At 39.0% G+C, this 19078-nt stretch overlaps 2 protein-coding genes across 2 annotated transcripts; both read right to left on the reverse strand.

Annotated features, from left to right (window-relative positions):
- Positions 1 to 81: 81 nt before the first annotated feature.
- palb2 (partner and localizer of BRCA2) lies at positions 82 to 9442 on the reverse strand. Its single transcript, XM_055056407.1, has 12 exons — positions 9103 to 9442; positions 8969 to 9028; positions 7900 to 8065; positions 6459 to 7802; positions 4181 to 5466; positions 3922 to 4074; positions 3449 to 3531; positions 3082 to 3231; positions 2890 to 3006; positions 1092 to 1179; positions 819 to 1012; positions 82 to 726 (listed from the first exon to the last, which is right to left on the reverse strand). The coding sequence occupies exons 1-12, from the start codon at positions 9178 to 9180 to the stop codon at positions 471 to 473; spliced, it is 3975 nt and encodes a 1324-aa protein (XP_054912382.1). The 5' UTR covers positions 9181 to 9442; the 3' UTR covers positions 82 to 470.
- A 716-nt stretch (positions 9443 to 10158) lies between these two features.
- Positions 10159 to 18513, reverse strand: LOC129376814 (retinol dehydrogenase 8-like). Its single transcript, XM_055056408.1, has 6 exons — positions 18288 to 18513; positions 13348 to 13509; positions 13068 to 13247; positions 12820 to 12913; positions 11671 to 11854; positions 10159 to 11590 (listed from the first exon to the last, which is right to left on the reverse strand). The coding sequence occupies exons 1-6, from the start codon at positions 18391 to 18393 to the stop codon at positions 11363 to 11365; spliced, it is 954 nt and encodes a 317-aa protein (XP_054912383.1). The 5' UTR covers positions 18394 to 18513; the 3' UTR covers positions 10159 to 11362.
- Between the last annotated feature and the right edge of the window lie 565 nt (positions 18514 to 19078).

Raw genomic sequence — 19078 nt, forward strand, 5'->3', positions numbered from 1 at the left:
AATTATGTGTTAAAGCATTATTAAAATTTTACTGATTTAACCCTGTTTGGAAATAAAGAAGTAAACAGACACTAAACAATAAAACATCAAAATGTTTAATAGAAATTTTAACACAAACTAACAGCTTTTTTATATAACAATTTTCATCCACAAAATAATAATAATAATAAAAAACTGTTAAAAACAACAGCTTTACTAAAATAAACAAGGGACAGAGGTTTAAAAGGATCTTCAGCCAAACTGGTTTACTGTGTTTTATATATGCAGTAAAAACAAGAGCCTCCTCTTGCTACTTATGGGATGTTCTTAGTTCACAGCATTAAAATACATCAGTTACCAATAACTACAGCAGTCTGGACATTGTAGAGACAATTCAGTAAGTGAAACTAGTTACATTAGAATGCCCACAGCTGATGACGGGTTTAAATTGGCTACTTTAATGTTGCATTACATTAATGCCTGCATCCTTCTCACAACGATAAAGTTTCAGCATCAGGTTTAGCACTTTTCTTAGTCTGCCTCACGTAGTGATGTAAAGAGACGTCTCCGTTCTGATGCCCGATCACCAGGGTGTCCTCGTGCCCCCATCGAACCAGTTGCCAGCACCCGTCCTCCTGAGCCTCCATCATTTGGGATGTCCCCCCTTCTCCAAGCTCCCACACACAGACACAGCCGCTCTGACTCAAGCCCACCAAGCTGCAGCGGTTAACGTCCACTTCACAAAGCCTTGCAGGACAAAGGAAGAAGAGGTGTGCATTACTTAGATGTGCAATAAACAAACTTATACAAGCCTTGTTCCCCATCTATCTTCACCTCACCTGCCAGTCCAACCATCCGGAGGATACAGCCAAGTAGATAAGACAGATCTTCCACTCAGAGGGTTGAAGCCAACTAAAGAGAACAGAGGTGGCTCCGACCTCTCCCCTGAAAGCAAATATTTCTCTCTTGCCTTTTTCTCTTCTTGGTCCAGGGAGCTTAGATACTGATGTTGCAGCAGGACCAATAACACTCCCTGCACATCAAACACACACAGAAAGTTACCACCCAGAATTTAAGTGACACAATCATTTCAAGAGTTGCTGGCTACTTACACAGTAGGAGTAACCTTTGAGACAAGCTGTGTTGGATAAACTGTCTTCAAGCAGAACTCTGCTCAGCAGCTGGCCACTCTTTAAATTCCTTCAACAAGCAAATGACAGACAATAAAATAGCTCAGTCAGTTAACTTGTATGCAAAACGCCTTGACACGGATGCTCAATTGGATTTAAGATTGAACTTTCATCTGAACCACCAAACAGACAACGCTCTGAATGTTTAGGCTTGTCCTGTTAGAAGGACAACTCAGTCTGAAGACTTTTCAGCCTCCAAAACTTTTTTCGAGGATTGTTGTTACCATCTCCATAAATCTTTACATAAACTGCCAAGCTTGTTTCTCCTTGTTGAATAAGCATTACTTTACAGTATGATGCTGCCACCGTCAAGCGTCTCAGTAGCGACAGAATGTTCAGGGTGATGATGTGCAGAGTTGCTTCGACAAATCACATAACGTTTTGATAGTTAGTCACAGTTCTTCTAATATATTCTTCCACCTGAGCTGTGAAGCTCTGAAGCTCCTCCAGTGTTATCATGGGTCTTCACTTTGCTTCCATTATTCTTACAATTTTTCTCAGTTGCTTTGGTGGATTTCTCAAATCATTTTCGACATTTGTCAAGCAGCAAGAAGTGCATTTCTCAAAATAATTAGTACAAACTGCAAAACATGGATTACCTGCAAAATCCAATTTCCTTCTCAAAATTCTTAGTTCATTTCTCAAAATTAAATATTTGCATCACAGATCATATCAGTGCCTCACAGCAAATTCTTGATTCATTGTGTATGGACCAGACTATCAAACTGATTAATCATATTGTCCATAGAACAGTAATTCTGGAGGGATGTTCTGATGTGATGAATGTTGTGAAGACAAAGTTTATAAATTATAATTGTGGGAGATCAATGGCAAGAGACTGGACAAGAATAACTTATTTGACTTTACTGCAATTTATTGACAAACCATGACGCTGTGATACAGAAAGCAGAGCATAAAAAAAAAAAAATCAATCCCCTTAATGACCTCAGTGTGGCAGAAATTACAGTTCAGTTCCTCTACTTTCCATCTCCATGCTGTGAAAATGTTCTTCAATAGAGTTAAGGAATGAAGAGAAGTGTGAGAGGAGCTCTATCAGCATCCTGTGTGGGTCACAGACAGTTACCTGATGGAGTGATAGAAAGTGGCTTATATTCTCAGCCTCTTCCTCTGTTGTGCCTCCTCGCTCCTCTTCTTCTTTTTCAAATCCTTCTCTTTCCATTGTCATAACCGTAACATCGTATTCAAGTCTTGCTACATACACTATTTATCTACCAGCTGATGGTTCGTGAGATGAACCTTTAATCTATTTAGGAAACTGCTTGATCATTAGTTGATCTGATGCTTCACACATTTACCTGGTTGGAAAAAGTCAGGATTCGCCTGGGAGTAATTTACCAGTTCAGGACAAATTTAGAAAAATATCTAATGGTAACGTATAGAAATATGTTTGATATATTATGAGAACCTGATAAAGCAATTTTTATGTTAAAACTTACACAATAAAGTTATGCTTAAATGTGGAGTTTGAAACAATTAACAGAGACAGTATAATACATTTTGATCAATATGACACTAGCAACTGAAAATGTAGGTAAAAGCAGATAAGTGTACATAATAATTTGCATGATATAAAAAAGCATTTGCAACTTGTTGAAAGAAATAAAAAACTGCTTTTTTATGTGAACCAGCGACACAATGATTTGAAGAATGAACAAGTAGTTTGGAGAATTTCAATTCTGTTCTGAGAAATATCACTTACCAGATAAAAAGGTGTCCCACTTCATCTGTACCGATGAGAGCGTCAGGAAGCTCCTCTACTGGAGCGAGGGCGCTCACACAAACACCAGGAGACACGAGAGGCTGAGGAGTCAGGAAGCTGACAGACACACAAGCTCAGAAAACTAAAAAACTTGTGGATCAGTGCCAAGAGATTAGACAGACTCTTCCTTACCTGGTGCTATCTGACAGGGTAAACACCTGCAGAGTGGAGCCTGCGGCCGAGTCGGAGGACGTAACCACTCTGGAGTTGAATAAGCCAGCCACCGCCTGGATGATGTCCTCAAGTATCAGCGTCTGCCTGAGGCTGCAACAGGACAGCAGTCTGCAAAAACAGTTTATTCTGATGAACTGACAAACCGCTTTCTCAGTATCATTATGTCAAGGCCAAGCATTTCTCAGAAATTTCTCAGTGGTTTGTCTGACTACACATTGAAATGCAGCTAACCTGGTTGTGCCGTTATGCTCTGAGGTATGTCAAATGAAGCTTAAGTTTTTTTTATCAACAATTCAGATGACAATATTAAAATACATAGCATTACCTCAGCTGTCTTATTTCCAGCTGACCAAGAGATACAAACATGAGGCCGGCGGAGTCTGGGACAGGAAACACGTTTATCACAGGCTGCAAAAACAAAACATATTCCATGTCTTAATCAAGAAATATTGAGGATCCTCTTAGTACCTGGTATTTCATAGGCTCATTAAATTACAACAAAATGTTTCAATCAGCTAAAACAACATTTCCCTCCAATTACCAAAGAGACTTCCCACCAATAAGATCACAATATAGGAACTGAAATAACGGTTCTTAGACTTCTTTCTTTTTTCACATAAAATAAAAAGCAGCTGAACAAACAGAAGTTTCAAAAAATAAACAATGAGGAGAACAAGCATTAAAATACAAAGAATGTTTTAATCTGAGTCCTTCTTAAATATGTTATGACCTCTTTGGACATAATGGACATGGACTGTAACTGAATTGAAGACAAAAACAACAAACCAAAGAAATCACCTCACTGAAGGTCCAGGTGTGTTTGAGGCTCCAGTTAGATTCTGAAGTGTGGCTCCACAGGCACACTGCCCACTTTCCTGCTGCTGCAACACACACACCGGCCGATGGGTCCGACACACAGCACACATCCACCAGAGAACCTCCTGCTGGCGCCTGACATGCACAAACACTGCTTACCCCACAAAACACAGCTCAAGACAATGCCCACAATTTTTTTACTCAAGACGTAAAAAGCAAAGCAACAAAGAACAAATTTTACCTCCAGTGTGTGTGTGTAGCTCAGTAAGAACTTCTGTGCAGGTCTGTCCGTCGTTATTCCCACTTCCACAGCTGAGCCTTGCACTTGGATCCTGGATGGAGTGGGGCAGTCGTCTGGTTCTTCTCTGACAATACCCTGATCTCTTGGAGCTGGAGGCTCTGATAAATCCTGAAGCTGACTGCAGAGAGAGGGAGGAGGAAGGCTGGAAGGGACGGAGGTGATGGATGCAACAGGACAGAGTTCCAGAGGAGACAAGTCCTGGGTGGACGGGCTGGGAGACGGAGGCAGGCAGAGAGGAGGAGCAAAGGGAGAAGAGTCAGTGGGCAGGCGAGCAGCATTAGGGGTGATTCCCAGGGAGGGCAGGACCGGACTGGATGCTAGAGTGAATGACGGATAGTGGACAGATGGCAGGTCTGCACAGAGGCATCCCACTGCATCTAGAGGAGACTTAAACAAGAACTGAGAGGCATTACTTTTAATTGCTCTGTCCTCAGAAGAGTATGTTTTAGTAGGTTCTGCAAAATCTTCTGCAGGATACTGTGGGTTTGGGTTATTTACAAGTGAGTTTGCTGCAGCGTCGTTAGTACAGCTGGTCGGAACCTCCTCTGCTGCTCTACTTTCAGAGAAATCAAAGGAAAGCAACTGAGTGATGCGCCCGTCTACAAGTCCGAGCTCTTCTAAAGAGGCTTGCTTTTCATTTTCAGACTCCTCAACTTCTGGCTCATTTGAAAGTTGAACACCATTTTCTTTACGCGACGTTCGGTCCGCCAGAGTCTGTGGTTCATCTGTACATGTACTGCTGAGGGCTGCCCCGTTTTCAGCTCCAGTGTCAAGCTCCTCAGTAAACACCAGTGCATCAGCTTCTGTTGAGGTATTGAGAGCGTCTGCACTGAGCTCTGCTTCTGGAATACTTGGGTTACAAAGCTCTTCATTTAAACGCATACCTGTCAAATTATCGGTAACCGTGCATTGTGTCTGCTGTGGAGATGTTTGTTCGCTCTTGTTTGGACGGGGAGAATTTCTGCTGGTAGATGTGGAACTGAGCAGGAAGGAACAGGGCATCAGCAGATTGACGGCACTGCGTGTGTTGTGTGACGGGGTTGATTCCACAGCAACCTGACGAAGCTTGTGCAGCTTCAAGGAGGCAAACTGATCATCAGGGAGGTGAAAATCTTGCTGGATGTCCAGGCACTTCAGGCGGCTGATCAAAAAGGGAAGAGAAAGCTGAGCTGTCTGAGATGATGAAGAGGAGGAGGAGGAAGGCAGGAGAAGACAGTCTGATGAGCCTGCAGAAGACAAGTTAAAGAAGAAGAAATAAATTATGAAATTAAGAAAAGAAATAAACAAAAAACAATCATGTAAAAATAAAATGGTGCTTGTAATTAATGAGGACAGAGTGACTAAAACAGAGTTGAGTGCCTACATTTGACCAGGGCGGGTAGACACTCAACTCTCAGATGTTCAAAAGTTCAAAAACATTTCCAAATCCAGCTTGAACCACTGCAGACAGAGGTTACAGGTCAATATGGACAAAAATATAACATGATATAGTTTATCCTTTGTGTTTTTGGGAAACCTTTTATGGGGGAATCTTTCTGCCATAATTCGAGAACACATACTTTCAGACTGAAAGCAGGACTTCATGTCTTTCTTCTCAAAACTTGTAATGGTTGAACTCTCTTCTGCTCTCTTTCATATATTAACTGTGCTCTCTCAAGCTGTTCTCCTTGCACTCAAAACTTGTCTTTGCTTGGATCAAGTCTCCTCTTATCTTGATCAGTTGCCTGAGTACAGTTGCCTGCCAACCACTCAGCCAATAGAATGAAAGTGTTGTACTGGGCATGTTTGTTTCCTTCTGCCTGTGTGGCTACTATCGATTTTAGTAGCTTTCGAATGATGGCGGATAGATACCCTCATAATCACAGATTCCCGATTCAATACATTGTCTACTTCAGGTTTATTTCTGCAGAAGCTCTTTGGCAATATGTATAAACATTTTTTTTCTTTATTTAACCAGGTAAACCCCATTGAGATCTGGATCTCATTTTCAAGAGGGATCTGGGAATGATCCTTCCGCAGAAAAGAAAGTGCTGATATGGAGTTTCCAAAGAATACCACCAGTGTTCCACTTAGAAAGATAAATCAATATTAGAGGATTAATGTCTCATTTATTTAAGCAAAAATCTTAAAAATAAAAATGAGTGAGTAAAAATAAAAATATCAGTCTGCAGAACCAGAATGCTCCCAGGTCAGAAATGTGTGTGTACCCCAGGTCTACCTGTGTTCATCTGTTGGGGTCTGCTGATGCTGATAGAAAAGATTTTCTCCTGGTGTTCAGCAGGAAAATCAGCTGGAGTTCCACTGACTGAAGAAGGTTGGGCTGGACAGCTGTGGGTGGGAGTCTGGAATAACACTGGCTTGATGTTTGTCTCATCCACTTGATGGATCAACTGGGTAGACGGTGCAGGGCTGAGGGGGGGCTGCAGACATCCTGAGGTTAGGCTACATCCTTGTTTAAGAAGCTGTTGTCTCTGTGGTCTTCCTCTGCCTCTACCTCTCCTCGTCCCTTTGGGTGGACGGATGCTGGGGCCCTGAAGTGAAACAGGAGCTTCCGAAATGGCAGAGGTAGAAAAGTCACTGGAACTCTGGGAACAATCTTTGGAAGTGTTAACGTTGGATGGCTTCAGAGAGTCCACAGATGTTGACGGAGTTGTGGAAGTGGGCGAATCCGTCTGAGTGTGCCGGTCTGACCGCTGTACGCCCTGGTTTGTTCTCCTGCTGCGGCCTCGACTCCTGCGTCGTCTCCCAGTGCTCAGCTGGGACATTATGACAGCCTGCACATCTGGCTGGGTCTGGGATAGCGTCATGTGCCTAGTGGTTCTAATGTAATACTCTACAGGGAAAGGTAGTCCTTCCACTAATGTGCAGGAGCCTAGAAGACTCACAGCGTTCTCGTCTGCTGTGATCTGATCATTTTCCTTCTTTATTTCTACAGAGTCCTCATGTTTTTCAATTGCTGTCATCTGGGCTCCCTCATGGATGCCCTCTACACATGTCACTGGTTTTCTCGCTTGGCTTTGACTGACACTATCTTCTCCCATCTTATTATTTATGAAACTGTTATCTCTAGCATTTTGTCCTTTATTCTCTGTTGTTAAAGCAGGTCCACCGCATTTTCCATCAACTTCGGGACCAATTTTTGTCCTTGTTTCTTCCTGGGACCTTTGATTCCCGTTTTTTGTTTTGTCCCCGGTTTTGGTGTGTTCTTGCATACTCCAATGTGTGAGTAAAAGAGAGGGGGACTCAGATTCTGGATCAGAAAACAGCTCCTCACTTTCAATGAAGACATCTTCATCTTTGATCATCTGCTCCTCATCTCCAGGTCTTGTGTTTCCCATCAGCTCCTGCTGTCGCTGGCTGTTGTCTGAGCCTTCGGGAGTGTTGGCACTCCTCTTTTCCCAGCGTAAGCGGCTGCGTCTCGACCGCAGGCGCAAGGCCGGGCTGGGTCTGTGGCTGCCAACGATGTCACTACTGAGATCTGGGGTTTTGGAGGAAGTCCGATCTCCAGAAAGCGAGAATCGAATTCCTTGTTGTCTCCTGATTGTACTGGATTCTACTGCACCTGATGAACATCAGATTAGTACTCATCAGCTCATTTCTGTACAGGTTTAGCTGTAACACCAATGAAATTACAGAAATGTAAAATGAGTCAGACTTACCTTGACACGCTAGTGAACCTGGAGTTGCATCATTTGTGTTAAATGTGAATGAGGAGGAGGTAATGGAAGCGTTAGATGTAATCTCTGGATTGTTCTGGTCTTTGTCTTTCTGCAGAGAAATCTTGTTTTTCACATGCCTCTTCAACGCATCCACATATTCGGCACGCTGCATGAGAACCAACATGAGATAAGACAAAACATCCTCCATTTCCCTTGGTAAAGCAGCAATGTGGCTCATAGCTGACATTTTTGCCCCATCGCACTTGTATTAGAGTGCTTATCATCTGCCAAACAAACATTGTTTTTTTTTTCACTGCCATCTACTTGAAACTGGAGTTTGAGTTTACGGAAATGTTGGAGGCAGGTTCTCAAACTCCCTAGCTGTGAGTGTGTGTGTGGTTGTTTGTCCTGTCTGTCTCTGTGTTGCCCTGCTACAGAATGGCGACCTGTCCAGGGTGACCCTGCCTCTCGCCCGAAATATTCGCTGGAGATAGGCACAAACACTCCTCCTGACACCACTATGGACAAGGGTATCACATATCGATTGCAATATACATTGTTATTGATTAATACGGCTTCCATCGGCCAACTACGGCTCTGGAGGAGCTGCCGGGAGATACAGCACAGGTGGAAGAATATACCAACTATGAGCTATTCCTCTTTCTTTTTTTTTTATGGAAAAGTGGCAAGACGAAAGGCACTGCAAGAGAACAAACTATAAGAAATCTTATTTAAAATGAACCATTAGTAATGTAGGTGACACATTAATCATAGAAAATAATTTGACTCACCAGGTCAGACCAGAATTGAATGATTACATTTATACTTAAAATGTTATGTGTGGCAATCCACATCATCATGATCATGCCATCTCCATGGTGAAACCTGGCTGCAGCATACAAGATCTAAATAAGATAAACTGGACTTGGTGGTTGTATGAAACAAAATGTGATTTTTAAAAAATACTTTTGGAAGGCACTGCATTCTTGGAAAGAGTGATGTCACTTTCATATTTACTTCTGATTTTTGATACATATTTTTAAGTGTAGTAAAAGAATACGAGTCTCACCTTTAGTCTCTGTGCTGTCCTGAGATACTCCCTTTGTAAATGTGCCAGTTTTCTACGAAGCTGAGAAGAAATAAAAACAAATAAGTAATGAAGCTGAATATCATTTAACCCGAGTGTGAAGAGAATGTTGTTACCTTTTCTTTGTCATCACATTGCAGTGTGTTCCTCAGCTGCTCCTCACTGTGCAGAATATTATCAATATTGGCATCCATCCTGCTCAGCCAACAAAACCTGACAAACGCGTTACATATCACCAGCTAACGCTGATATGTCACGGTTTTATACGGCTATGAACATATTCTAATTATACTTATCTACGAAGTTAGGGTAAGTAATAAGAAGCTAACGGCAAAGTGTTACTTTCGTTACGAACATTAACTTTGACAACAAACAGCAACAATTAAATATGCCTCCAGACAAAGGCATATGCAAGTAAACTTGCCTATTATGCAAAGTCAAAGTTAAGAGATCAATTTGAACTCGTCCACTGGTTTGTTTATGAAAGTTTACGTCACTGTTCGATTAGCCAGGTATTGATTTACTTCTAATTTCCCGCCACACAGACAGGCATCAGGAATGGAGTCAAGATGACTCGATCGGCGTCATTTGCGTAAGACGTAAGCCCGGTGCCAATATACACAGCACACCTCTATATATGTTTAATTAAATCACAATACAAATACAAACAATACAAATAAAAAATAAGGGAAATAGGCTCATAAGTTCATTTCCTCATGTGAGATGAGATTTTTTTTTGCTCAACAAAAAACTAATTTTTTTAAAATTAGTTGTGTTGTGCAAGAAAAATGCATCAACAAACATATAATAAAAATTTTTTTAACTGCAACGAAAAAGAAATTAATAATCTGATATTTTTTTGGGTGATGCTATAACTTTTATAATGGGAGCAACAGCTCCCTCTAGCGTCCCCCTGTGAAACTGCAACGCCTTTCGCTGCCAAGGCCTCAACGTATCCCAGCATTGCCTTCTCACAGCTTGACATCAAACCTTTGAAACAGAATCTGACTTGCACTCCATTTTGTGCTGTAACTGTAACTGTGTCTGTCGTTCCATCTCATGGTTACATCTGTCCAATGCCACAGTTCATTGTTTTTTGTTGATTTATTTGACATTTTCATTTTGGAGAGTTGAACACAACATGCAACTTCAAATGTTTTTTAAATCAAGAATCAGGTGCACAAGTTTCAGTTTATTAGGATGATTCTTTGTATCACACAGAGTCAAAATTATACATATACGCATTCACATATATGTGTAAAAATGTGAAAAACAAATACATAAAGTTTGAAACATCTATAGTAATAATAGCTTATAATAGAGCTATCTAAAAGATGTTTAATTTTTTTCTCTCTGCCTTTTTGTTAAAATGTCAATTGTTGTGTTGTTTTACATTGTATGTATTTTTTCAGCAAATATAAACTGCTACAGTCATGATGACTAAAACTGAGCTACCTACAGTGGGTACGGAAAGTATTGCAGCCATTTACTAAAATCAAAAAAGTTCATATTATTTCTCATAAATTGCACTCAGCATCTTATCTTGACAGAAAAAAACAGAAATGAAAAATTTTTTGAAAATTTATTACAAAATAAAAACTGAAAATTCACATGGTTATAAGTATTCAAAATCTTTGCTGTGACGCTCATGCTGTCCATTTCCCCTGATCCTCCTTGAGAGGGTTCTCCCCCTTAATTAATGTGACTGGACTTTATTAGGACAGTCTCCCACCTTCCATCTCAAAAACAGTGATGATATAGTTGATGTACCCTCATTTTTAATACCAACAACATCACAACAATGCTGGCCAGGTTTACAAAATCTTTAGCAGAAAACAGATTAAAAACTTTAAAAAATTGAAGGCTCTTGCCTTCTTCCTATTTTATATTCCCATATGTTCCCTTGTTTAACCCTGCAAAACTGTGAATCTTTCTTGTTTACTATCTGAGCAGCAGTTTGTTTCCCTTTTTGTTCATAATCCCTGCTGCAATATCTGTTTTTTCTGTCATAAAACTTGTCATGTTTAACTTATTTCTTAAAATCTATCATGCCATAGTGTTTATAATTGTCTTTTAGCAAATGTTGCTGCATTTGCCACAATGACATGAAATGTCTTCATTAGTCACATCATTCTGGTTGTTTCATTTGTTTTTTGTTTTTTTTAATGAAATTTTATTAAGCCTTATTAATTTGGCACTGAAGATAATGACTAATTTTGTCAAATTTAACATCAATTCTGTCTCTAAGCACCCATAAAATGTTATACATAGGATAATATTGTGAAACCATCTACTACAGTAAGCATGATTTTGGACTGTGAAGTATTTAAAATTGGTTGTGTTTACGAGAAAGTCCTTAGTAAATCACATTGTTTTTTAGTTTGGTGAAATTGTTCTTCTCCTGAGACATCCACAGGTTAGATACTTCATGGCAGTCATACTGACATGCATCAGAGGCCCCATGTTAAAGAGCATGTGGTAGAAAGCATGAACAGACAGCCCTCCAGTTTCGTCGGCGTACTTCAGTGCCACTATTGGCGTATACAGTGGATTGGTCAGATTACGGAAACGGGGATGACTTGCTTCGATCACTTTCTTTGTGCACTGTAAAAAAGAAAATGTACATTTAAATGCTCAAACTGAGTGCTGATAAAGAGTGAAACATAAAGATACAATAATTTTACTTTAGCAATGTCATCAGGTGTTTGTCCAAGTGCCTCAAAAATGTCCACAGAAGAAGGAAGATAGACGTTCTTGAAGTAGTGCACAGTGTCAGGATCCGCTCCAGGATACTCCTTTTGTTTCACATCCTGAATCATCTTAGCTTCAAATTCTGTGTGCACTGGTCCTGGCTCGATCAGCGACAGGCTATGACAAATCAGGCATATCAAGAGATGGAGAAGATTTCAACCATGGAAGCAATTATGCAATTGTTGGTACAGTATATTCACTTAAAAACCAAAATCATCAACATTGTATGTTATTAAATACTGATAAGTTATGAAACTTTTGAGCAATGTTTTCCACTTTGAATGGAGTGTAAAACAGTAGCAAACAGATAATCTGTCTATCTGTTCGCCAGTGTGTCTGCTGTGGGAGTTATAGGTCCAGGAGAGAAACCCAGAAATTCCTCTCCCAGCACTTCACTCATTCTGCATAATCCATGGTTTATCCAAGTCAGGAGAGAAGATAGTCCTTCCATCGAGCTCTTGATCTGATTTCTTCAAAGAGGACAGACAGTGGATCTGTGCTTCCACTGATTATCTGATTCTCCTGACCATGTAGACGAAAATGTAAAGAGATCACCAACACACTCTCTGTGTGACAGGACTTCAGATTCTCTCATCTGCGTAGGATACATCCCAGATCCTTCCAGCAGATTTGTCCAAACTCTCCAACAGTGGAGCCAGATGAATCCTTTCAAGACATCCATTCCCCAAGATTTTGTTCTGGTCTGGACCCCATTGAAAGCAGCTAATCAGCAAACATCGCAAAGAAACAGAAATTAAACTATATTGAAAACTTTCAATAAAGATGTGGATGTAAAATATGTATTTATCCCAAGTTGCTTTAAAACTGTGATGTGTAGAAACAATATGTAAAGTGCTGAAGTGTATAGTGTGTGCAGCACTTTGGTGCAGTTTTATACCTGTTTTAAAGTGCTATATAAATAAATTTGACATTGACATTGACATATTGTTCACTGGCCATCAAACAACAAATACATGATGATATATGTTAAGAGAGAATTCTTGCAAGAGACCCAAAAGGCATAGTTGAAGAGAATTCGAATCATAGCTTATTAAATAGTAAATCCCTTCAATGATACTTACATGACGTTAAACTTCAAAAGTTGCACAGCCAAACTCTCACAAAAACCCTCCATGGCAAACTTAGAAGCAGCGTAGACGTCATTAAACACAACACCTGAAGAAAAACAGATATGATTTCAGTCTGTGGAGAGACTTAGTGGATAATATTAGCCTCTTAATCTGTTGATGCTTCTCTTTGTCCATTGCCCAAACCCCGTTCAAAGTAAAGCTGGTATTTGTTTTCTGTAGGGTTTAGCATCTCTACTTACCTTGTAGTCCCATCACGCTGCTTACTACAATGATGTGTCCTCCTCTTCTTTGCTTCATGTCCGGCATCACTTCCTTGATCATCCTGATGACTCCAAAGAAATTAGTCTCAAATACTTTCTTCATCTCTTCAATAGGAATGCTTTCTACTGGACCCACCAGGCCAATACCAGCATTGTTGACTGTTAAGGGTGAGGGAAACCAGAAGATAAAGAAGGTCCAACTGCATGAGTAACACATATTTTAGACATTTTAATGCTAAAAATGTTATATTTTACTTACTAAGGACATCTACGTGTCGATCTTTGATGCCGTTTATGCATTGTTTGACAGATTCATCACTGCAGACATCCAGCACAGCAAGAGAAAGAGTTTTCCCATACGCATCTCCAGCAGCCTCTACCAGCTTGTCCTTTCGTTTCAGGTCACGCATCGTGGCTATTACTGAAAATGGGGAAAAATATGTTCTTATAGGCCTATAGTTTTCAAGATCAAGCTGCTATGAAATAAAATAAGTAAGAAGTCCTTTTGTTTTGAGAAGCTTCTATAAATACCATCTGGATAATGTTTTTATGTACGATCCTTGATTCATTCATTCTTTTTGTCTGTAGACAGGTTTCCATTTGTGTTTGGGACAGGCTTTACATAGCACCTTCAGGGTATGGCTTTAAATAAACAATGAGTCGGCAGCTTGCCCAGGTTCAGCAACTGAGGTTAGACAGTCAGTGTCAAACTAAGTTCATCCATAAGTCGGTGGGTTTATTGAACATAGAGCTGCACATGCAAAAACACTTTACTCTGGTCCAGCATGAACATATTTATGGATATATATCAATGGTTCTTTACACATTTTTGGTGTAAAAAAAATCCTAATATTCCTTAATAACATAATAAACCTTTAAATATTTATCAATAATGTATCCAAGTTTCTGAACTGACTGGTCTTATTTTATGGAAATTAATTTGATTTAAAGAAAGAATCATATTTCAAGAGCTAAGATGGGATGGCAAAAAAAAAAAAATGTATTGAACACTGCAAAAACCTCTACAATAGGAGTCCACAGAGCAGGAAGCTCACATTAATTTTCATAATAACCTACAGCTGTCCTGCTTGTTTGATATGCAACAATCTGAGATGTAAACAATTTACTGCAGTCATTTTCAATAAATGAGAATATGCATTGCAATGAGGAGATTAAAAAGATTAAAAACACCTCTTGTAAAGAACAACTGTTAAGAAGGTAACATATTATATTGTAGTAATATAATACAATATATTAACAAAAATGTTGTTTTTTTTATTAAGCCTGGATTTCTGCATTACAAATGATTTTTTTAGTCCAGACTACTATTTCTAATCTTAAGTTGTTTTTAATATCTGAAAATCAAAAATGTTTATGATTAACACATTTGAAAACAATCAGTCTCTGTGAAATTAATCTACATAGCATGTTCTCCAGAACATGCGTTTTATTGTTGCTGTTCATTTTTTTCAAAAGTAAATAAATGTATGTTTTACAGTTTTTAGCTAACTGTGATGTGTACACATCACAGGGGGGTGATGTGTACACATTTCAAACATTTAAAAAAAAATTATTTTTTTTTAATCTGTATGTCAGAAGGCCTGTTTGTGCAATAATATTTAGCTAAATATAATAATTTATCAAAATAAACTGTTCTGGCTGCACTCAGTCTAATAATGACTCTCAGATTTTGCCTCCATGTTGTTCAGACTACGGGTCCATGGTGAGGAGGGGGCTGATTTCTGCTTCTAACTATCAAATTATGGCCAAGAATATTTTTCATAAACTGGTTTGTAAATAAAAAGGTAGGTCTGATGTTAGAAAAACTGTTTCCATTTAGACTATAAGAATTGTCCTCGCAATAGCAGTAAAATTTAATAACATTGTCATTCTTCATAAATGATGTTACAGGTTTAGATCTATGGTTTGTGTTACAATTAAACCATTTTTTGGGGCCCCTGAATGTCTGGAGGCCCCTGCATGGCCCCTACCTGCAGCTACTGAGTTTTCTTTGCCTTGATATTCCAATCTTATAATTCAGAGGTGCTAACATCAAACTATTTTAAGGCATTAACCCCTTTGAGCTTTTTGATCTATAAATCAGCAAGTTGTTCTAGAGGTTAAATAGATATTATTAGGCCTTAATTAGTAAAGTAGCAACAAATTTCTTTTATTAATAACTCATAATCAGCGACCTTCTTTCCTCCAGTATGTTTAATACTTACAGTCTCAAATCAACTCAACCTTCCGGGAGTGTCAGCAGAAATATCAACTTTATACCTGTTGGGCAAAATATACTATATTTGGTTGCATTGTCCCTGCATGATGGCAATGACATAGTTGGATCCAGATAGATTCTTGATTAATATGGGTAGTTGCTGTGTTGTTGTACGGTCTCTGCACGGCCCTGCCGATGCGTTTTGATTTATGGGTTATTATTCAGCCAAAACCTATTGGTCTACAAATTAAATGGTTTCTTAGCACTTCGAGTGCTGCTGTAATATTCACCAACAGCTAAACACACACATCTCTCACCTCTCCTAACCCATTTCTATCCCCAAAACACACACTTCACCAACAACCTCTGATCATTTCAGATTGTATGTATGGTTGTGCAAATGCAGTATAGAACATCACTGCTGCTAAACATAGCAAGTGTAACAAAAATAAATCTTAAGCTCCTGTGTGCCTAAGCAGCTCTGTTGAGGAAGCCACATCACACAGCGGTATTAGTTGTTATGCACTAGTGGTACAGACGTATTCAGCCTGTGATCCAGAGTCAAACTCTACAAGCCAAGGAATAATTAGTCAAAGCAGGGCTTTGCTGTCTCTTCTCAACTATTGCATGAGGTGAGACTATTCTAGAACAAAGGCAAAAATGACAGAGAGAGGTATAGTGAGCAGGGAGCTTTTCCCTATGCTGGTCACTTATTCAGATTTAGATAAACTATGAGTTTTATCAAAATATTCAACAGTTCAGGAAGTCAAGCAACATTTGTGATGACCAAACCCATGGCCACATTTTTAAGTCAGTAACTCTTCTTTTTTTTTTTTGCACAACCTTTTTCATTCAAACACAGTTTAGTTTCAAGAAAACATTTATTTGCATACATTTGTTCTATTTACTAGCATGCACATTTAGTTAATATGTGTATTTAAATCAACTTAAATCTTTTTTTTTTTTTTTGCTTAAGATTAACTTTAGTTTTCTTGCCTGTTACCTGCTAGGCAAAAGATGGGGCCAGCCCTCAGCAGGCTTAGAGGCTGATTGGACTGCACCACTGGTTCCTGCTGGCAGTATATCATGTGTGTGATTTCTTTGCTAGGTCAGTTATGTTTGTTTGTGCAGCAGGTTTGTTTGCATTTTTTGCCTGAGTTCAGTTTTATTTCTTTGACCTCTTTTAAACTAATAAAAAAAACACACCTATTTTTCTAATATTTTCTATGTCGCCTCCTGTTTGCAACTCAGTGCATCACACATTTATAGAATTATATATTTTTTACTAATTTTAAGAAAATTTAATTATTTCTAAGTTTAAGGTAATTGAAATATTTAATAGTTTGCAGTGAACATGAAATTTGATTCAACTTTTCTGTTAGTTTTAATGAAAATTTGATGACATTGGACTGAGAACATTACAGAACATTCAGGAGAGCAAAGAGGACCTATACAGAATACTTGAAGTGTTTTGGCCTTAGATACTTGGTTAGAACTTAAGACCTACTTAACAGCTTTATGAAACAGTTTTATATGAATTTGAATCATGACTTATCATGTCGTTCAAAGCTCTAATCTATTATGGGGATACATACATAACTATAGATGAAGTAATAGTTGTGGTGAATTTGAACTGAGTACATATTTAAAATAAGTGGCTTTTGTTCAGTCTGGGTCTGCAAGATTGTGTGTGGCTCATTTAACTGATTGGGACTCTTCACAGTGCAGGCAAACGTGAGACACTTGGTAAAATTTAAGACCTGAACAGAATCCAAGCCTCCAGGAAGCAATTGTTTCTCAACAGTAGAGAACTAGTCCTTCTGTACAAAGCAAAGTGTAGTACAAAGGACTGGAATTTACCAGGCTGGTTGACGTGAACTCTTCTGAAGTTTAAAACTTCATCTGTGACATGTGTAATGTGCCAGTTTGATGCTATGAAACTTACCAGAAATTATCTGCACTGTAAACAACTAACTTCCACTGTGAATGAAAAAAGAAGCTCAGAACCAAATGAGGCAGCTGTGAATGTTAATTCAATATTTGGAAGTGTGGTCAACAAGGACTCAATGGCTTTGTTCATCTCCTCTGCTGCCACCGCTAAAACCGTAACGCATTATAATTCTAAAACAATCCAGAAAATTGTCCTTGTCATTGTTCATGACTTTTTCTGTTCGCTGACCAGCCCAGTCAAAAATCGACCACAGACAATCTGACAGAAGGGGAGAAGTCCCAGACTGTCTGTGGATTTTAATCTCATAGCAAACTTAACTCCAATTATAGTGGAGTTAAATTTTTTGTTCCCACAAGGAATAAGATTAATACCCAGTCATTTATTTTTAACAAAGCTAGTAATTATTACATGTGTTTCAATGTTGACTTCATTTACCCTTTAATTTTAACCAGTAAATATTGCTGTGCATGAGATGCAATCCAGTTAAAACTGTTGTTAAATAAGTTAAATAAGCGTAACATTGCTAAAAACAAACCTGACACACATATTGACATATTACAGAGAGAAACAATTCAGGTCATCACATTTATAATAACATTTATAATAACACAGTATATGTGCCAGACTATTATATGACTACATGGGTTGTGGTTTCATTGATGTTTACATTTGCTCAATTATGAACTTGTATTAATCTCACTTGGACTCTGACTTTGTGGAATGGTGATGTCCAATCAGAGCTTTGCTTTTATTGTTCATGTATTGATAAATCAGATTTTGCTGTTTTTTTTTTTTTTTTGGACTGATTTAACAGAAACAGAAAGTTTATTAAGCATAGCTGCTACTATGTAACACCATGGTGGCCATTATGTGTCGTGGAGAAATAATAGGACAGCAAAGTGAAGGTGTAATTAATCCTATTTCTGCAATAATTTCTTACTTTTCTTGAATACTTCTAAACTATAACATATTTAAATGTTACAGCAATAGAATTTAAGTTGCCAATGATCTCATCTATCCATGTACCTACCGTGGTAGCGCTTCTTCTCATCCTTGGCCAGCATCACAGCCATTCGTAGGCCAATCCCAGAGGAGCAGCCAGTGATCAGGACCACTTTCTGTTCAGGACTCACCATGATGCCAGTCCTGCTCTTTTTGCAGACTAGAAGACAGACACCTGTGCAGAGTCAGTTCTAATCTGAAGTGAGAAGAAGAGCTGCAGTAAGAGGATAAAACACACAGAGAGGGAGTCACATGCACAGGGTCAAAATCTACAATCCCAGGATTATCTAAGGGGATGTCCCTTCATAACAGACAGTGTGGCAAATGTGTTTATTGGTGAAATACGGGGATGGTGCTTAAAGAAACGGGGGTGGGGAGCAAAGTTACAATTGTGTGGATGGCAGTGCCTTAGTTTTGCCGCCATCTAGTGCTCATTCCAGGAACAGGTCTTTCTAAAGTTCTGTGACAGATTTTTTTTGTGGAGAAATATACCATGGTAATTCTTCAATGAATCAGCAGACTTTGTTCTGTTGCGACACAAACAACCAACCACCATGCTTTTACTTTGGACTGAGATAACCTCCAAATACAAAACGCATACAGAGATGATAAAATACATAAATGAAAAAAAAAGCACACCTTTTCTCTCTTCCAAATGTGCACATGCACACACACACACACGCACGCACACACGCAAACACATACCCTTCTTGATTATGTCTGGCAGTCATGATTTCACAGCACTTAAAGCAGGAAAAAAAAAGCTGGAAAAATGCCTGGAATCTATGTTTCCTTCAGTCACAGTCTGCAGTGCACACC

The sequence above is a fragment of the Poeciliopsis prolifica genome, unplaced genomic scaffold (assembly GCF_027474105.1).
Source record: "Poeciliopsis prolifica strain line A6 unplaced genomic scaffold, Auburn_PproV2 SCAFFOLD045, whole genome shotgun sequence".
Taxonomy (NCBI): domain Eukaryota; kingdom Metazoa; phylum Chordata; class Actinopteri; order Cyprinodontiformes; family Poeciliidae; genus Poeciliopsis; species Poeciliopsis prolifica.

What these genes read in the sequence shown, in the direction of transcription:
- LOC129376814 (XM_055056408.1), bottom strand. Translation starts at nt 18,393, where the DNA reads ATGGTGAGTCCTGAACAGAAAGTGGTCCTGATCACTGGCTGCTCCTCT. An exon ending in TGAGAAGAAGCGCTACCACG is followed by an intron (nt 13,510 to 18,287) that starts GTAGGTACATGG and finishes CCCCATTTTCAG; the next exon opens with TAATAGCCACGATGCGTGAC. An exon ending in CACCTGATGACATTGCTAAA is followed by an intron (nt 11,591 to 11,670) that starts GTAAAATTATTG and finishes TCTTTTTTACAG; the next exon opens with TGCACAAAGAAAGTGATCGA.
- palb2 (XM_055056407.1), bottom strand. Translation starts at nt 9,180, where the DNA reads ATGGATGCCAATATTGATAATATTCTGCACAGTGAGGAGCAGCTGAGG. An exon ending in AGGTTCACTAGCGTGTCAAG is followed by an intron (nt 7,803 to 7,899) that starts GTAAGTCTGACT and finishes GATGTTCATCAG; the next exon opens with GTGCAGTAGAATCCAGTACA. An exon ending in CTGGAAATAAGACAGCTGAG is followed by an intron (nt 3,232 to 3,448) that starts GTAATGCTATGT and finishes CTGTTTTTGCAG; the next exon opens with ACTGCTGTCCTGTTGCAGCC.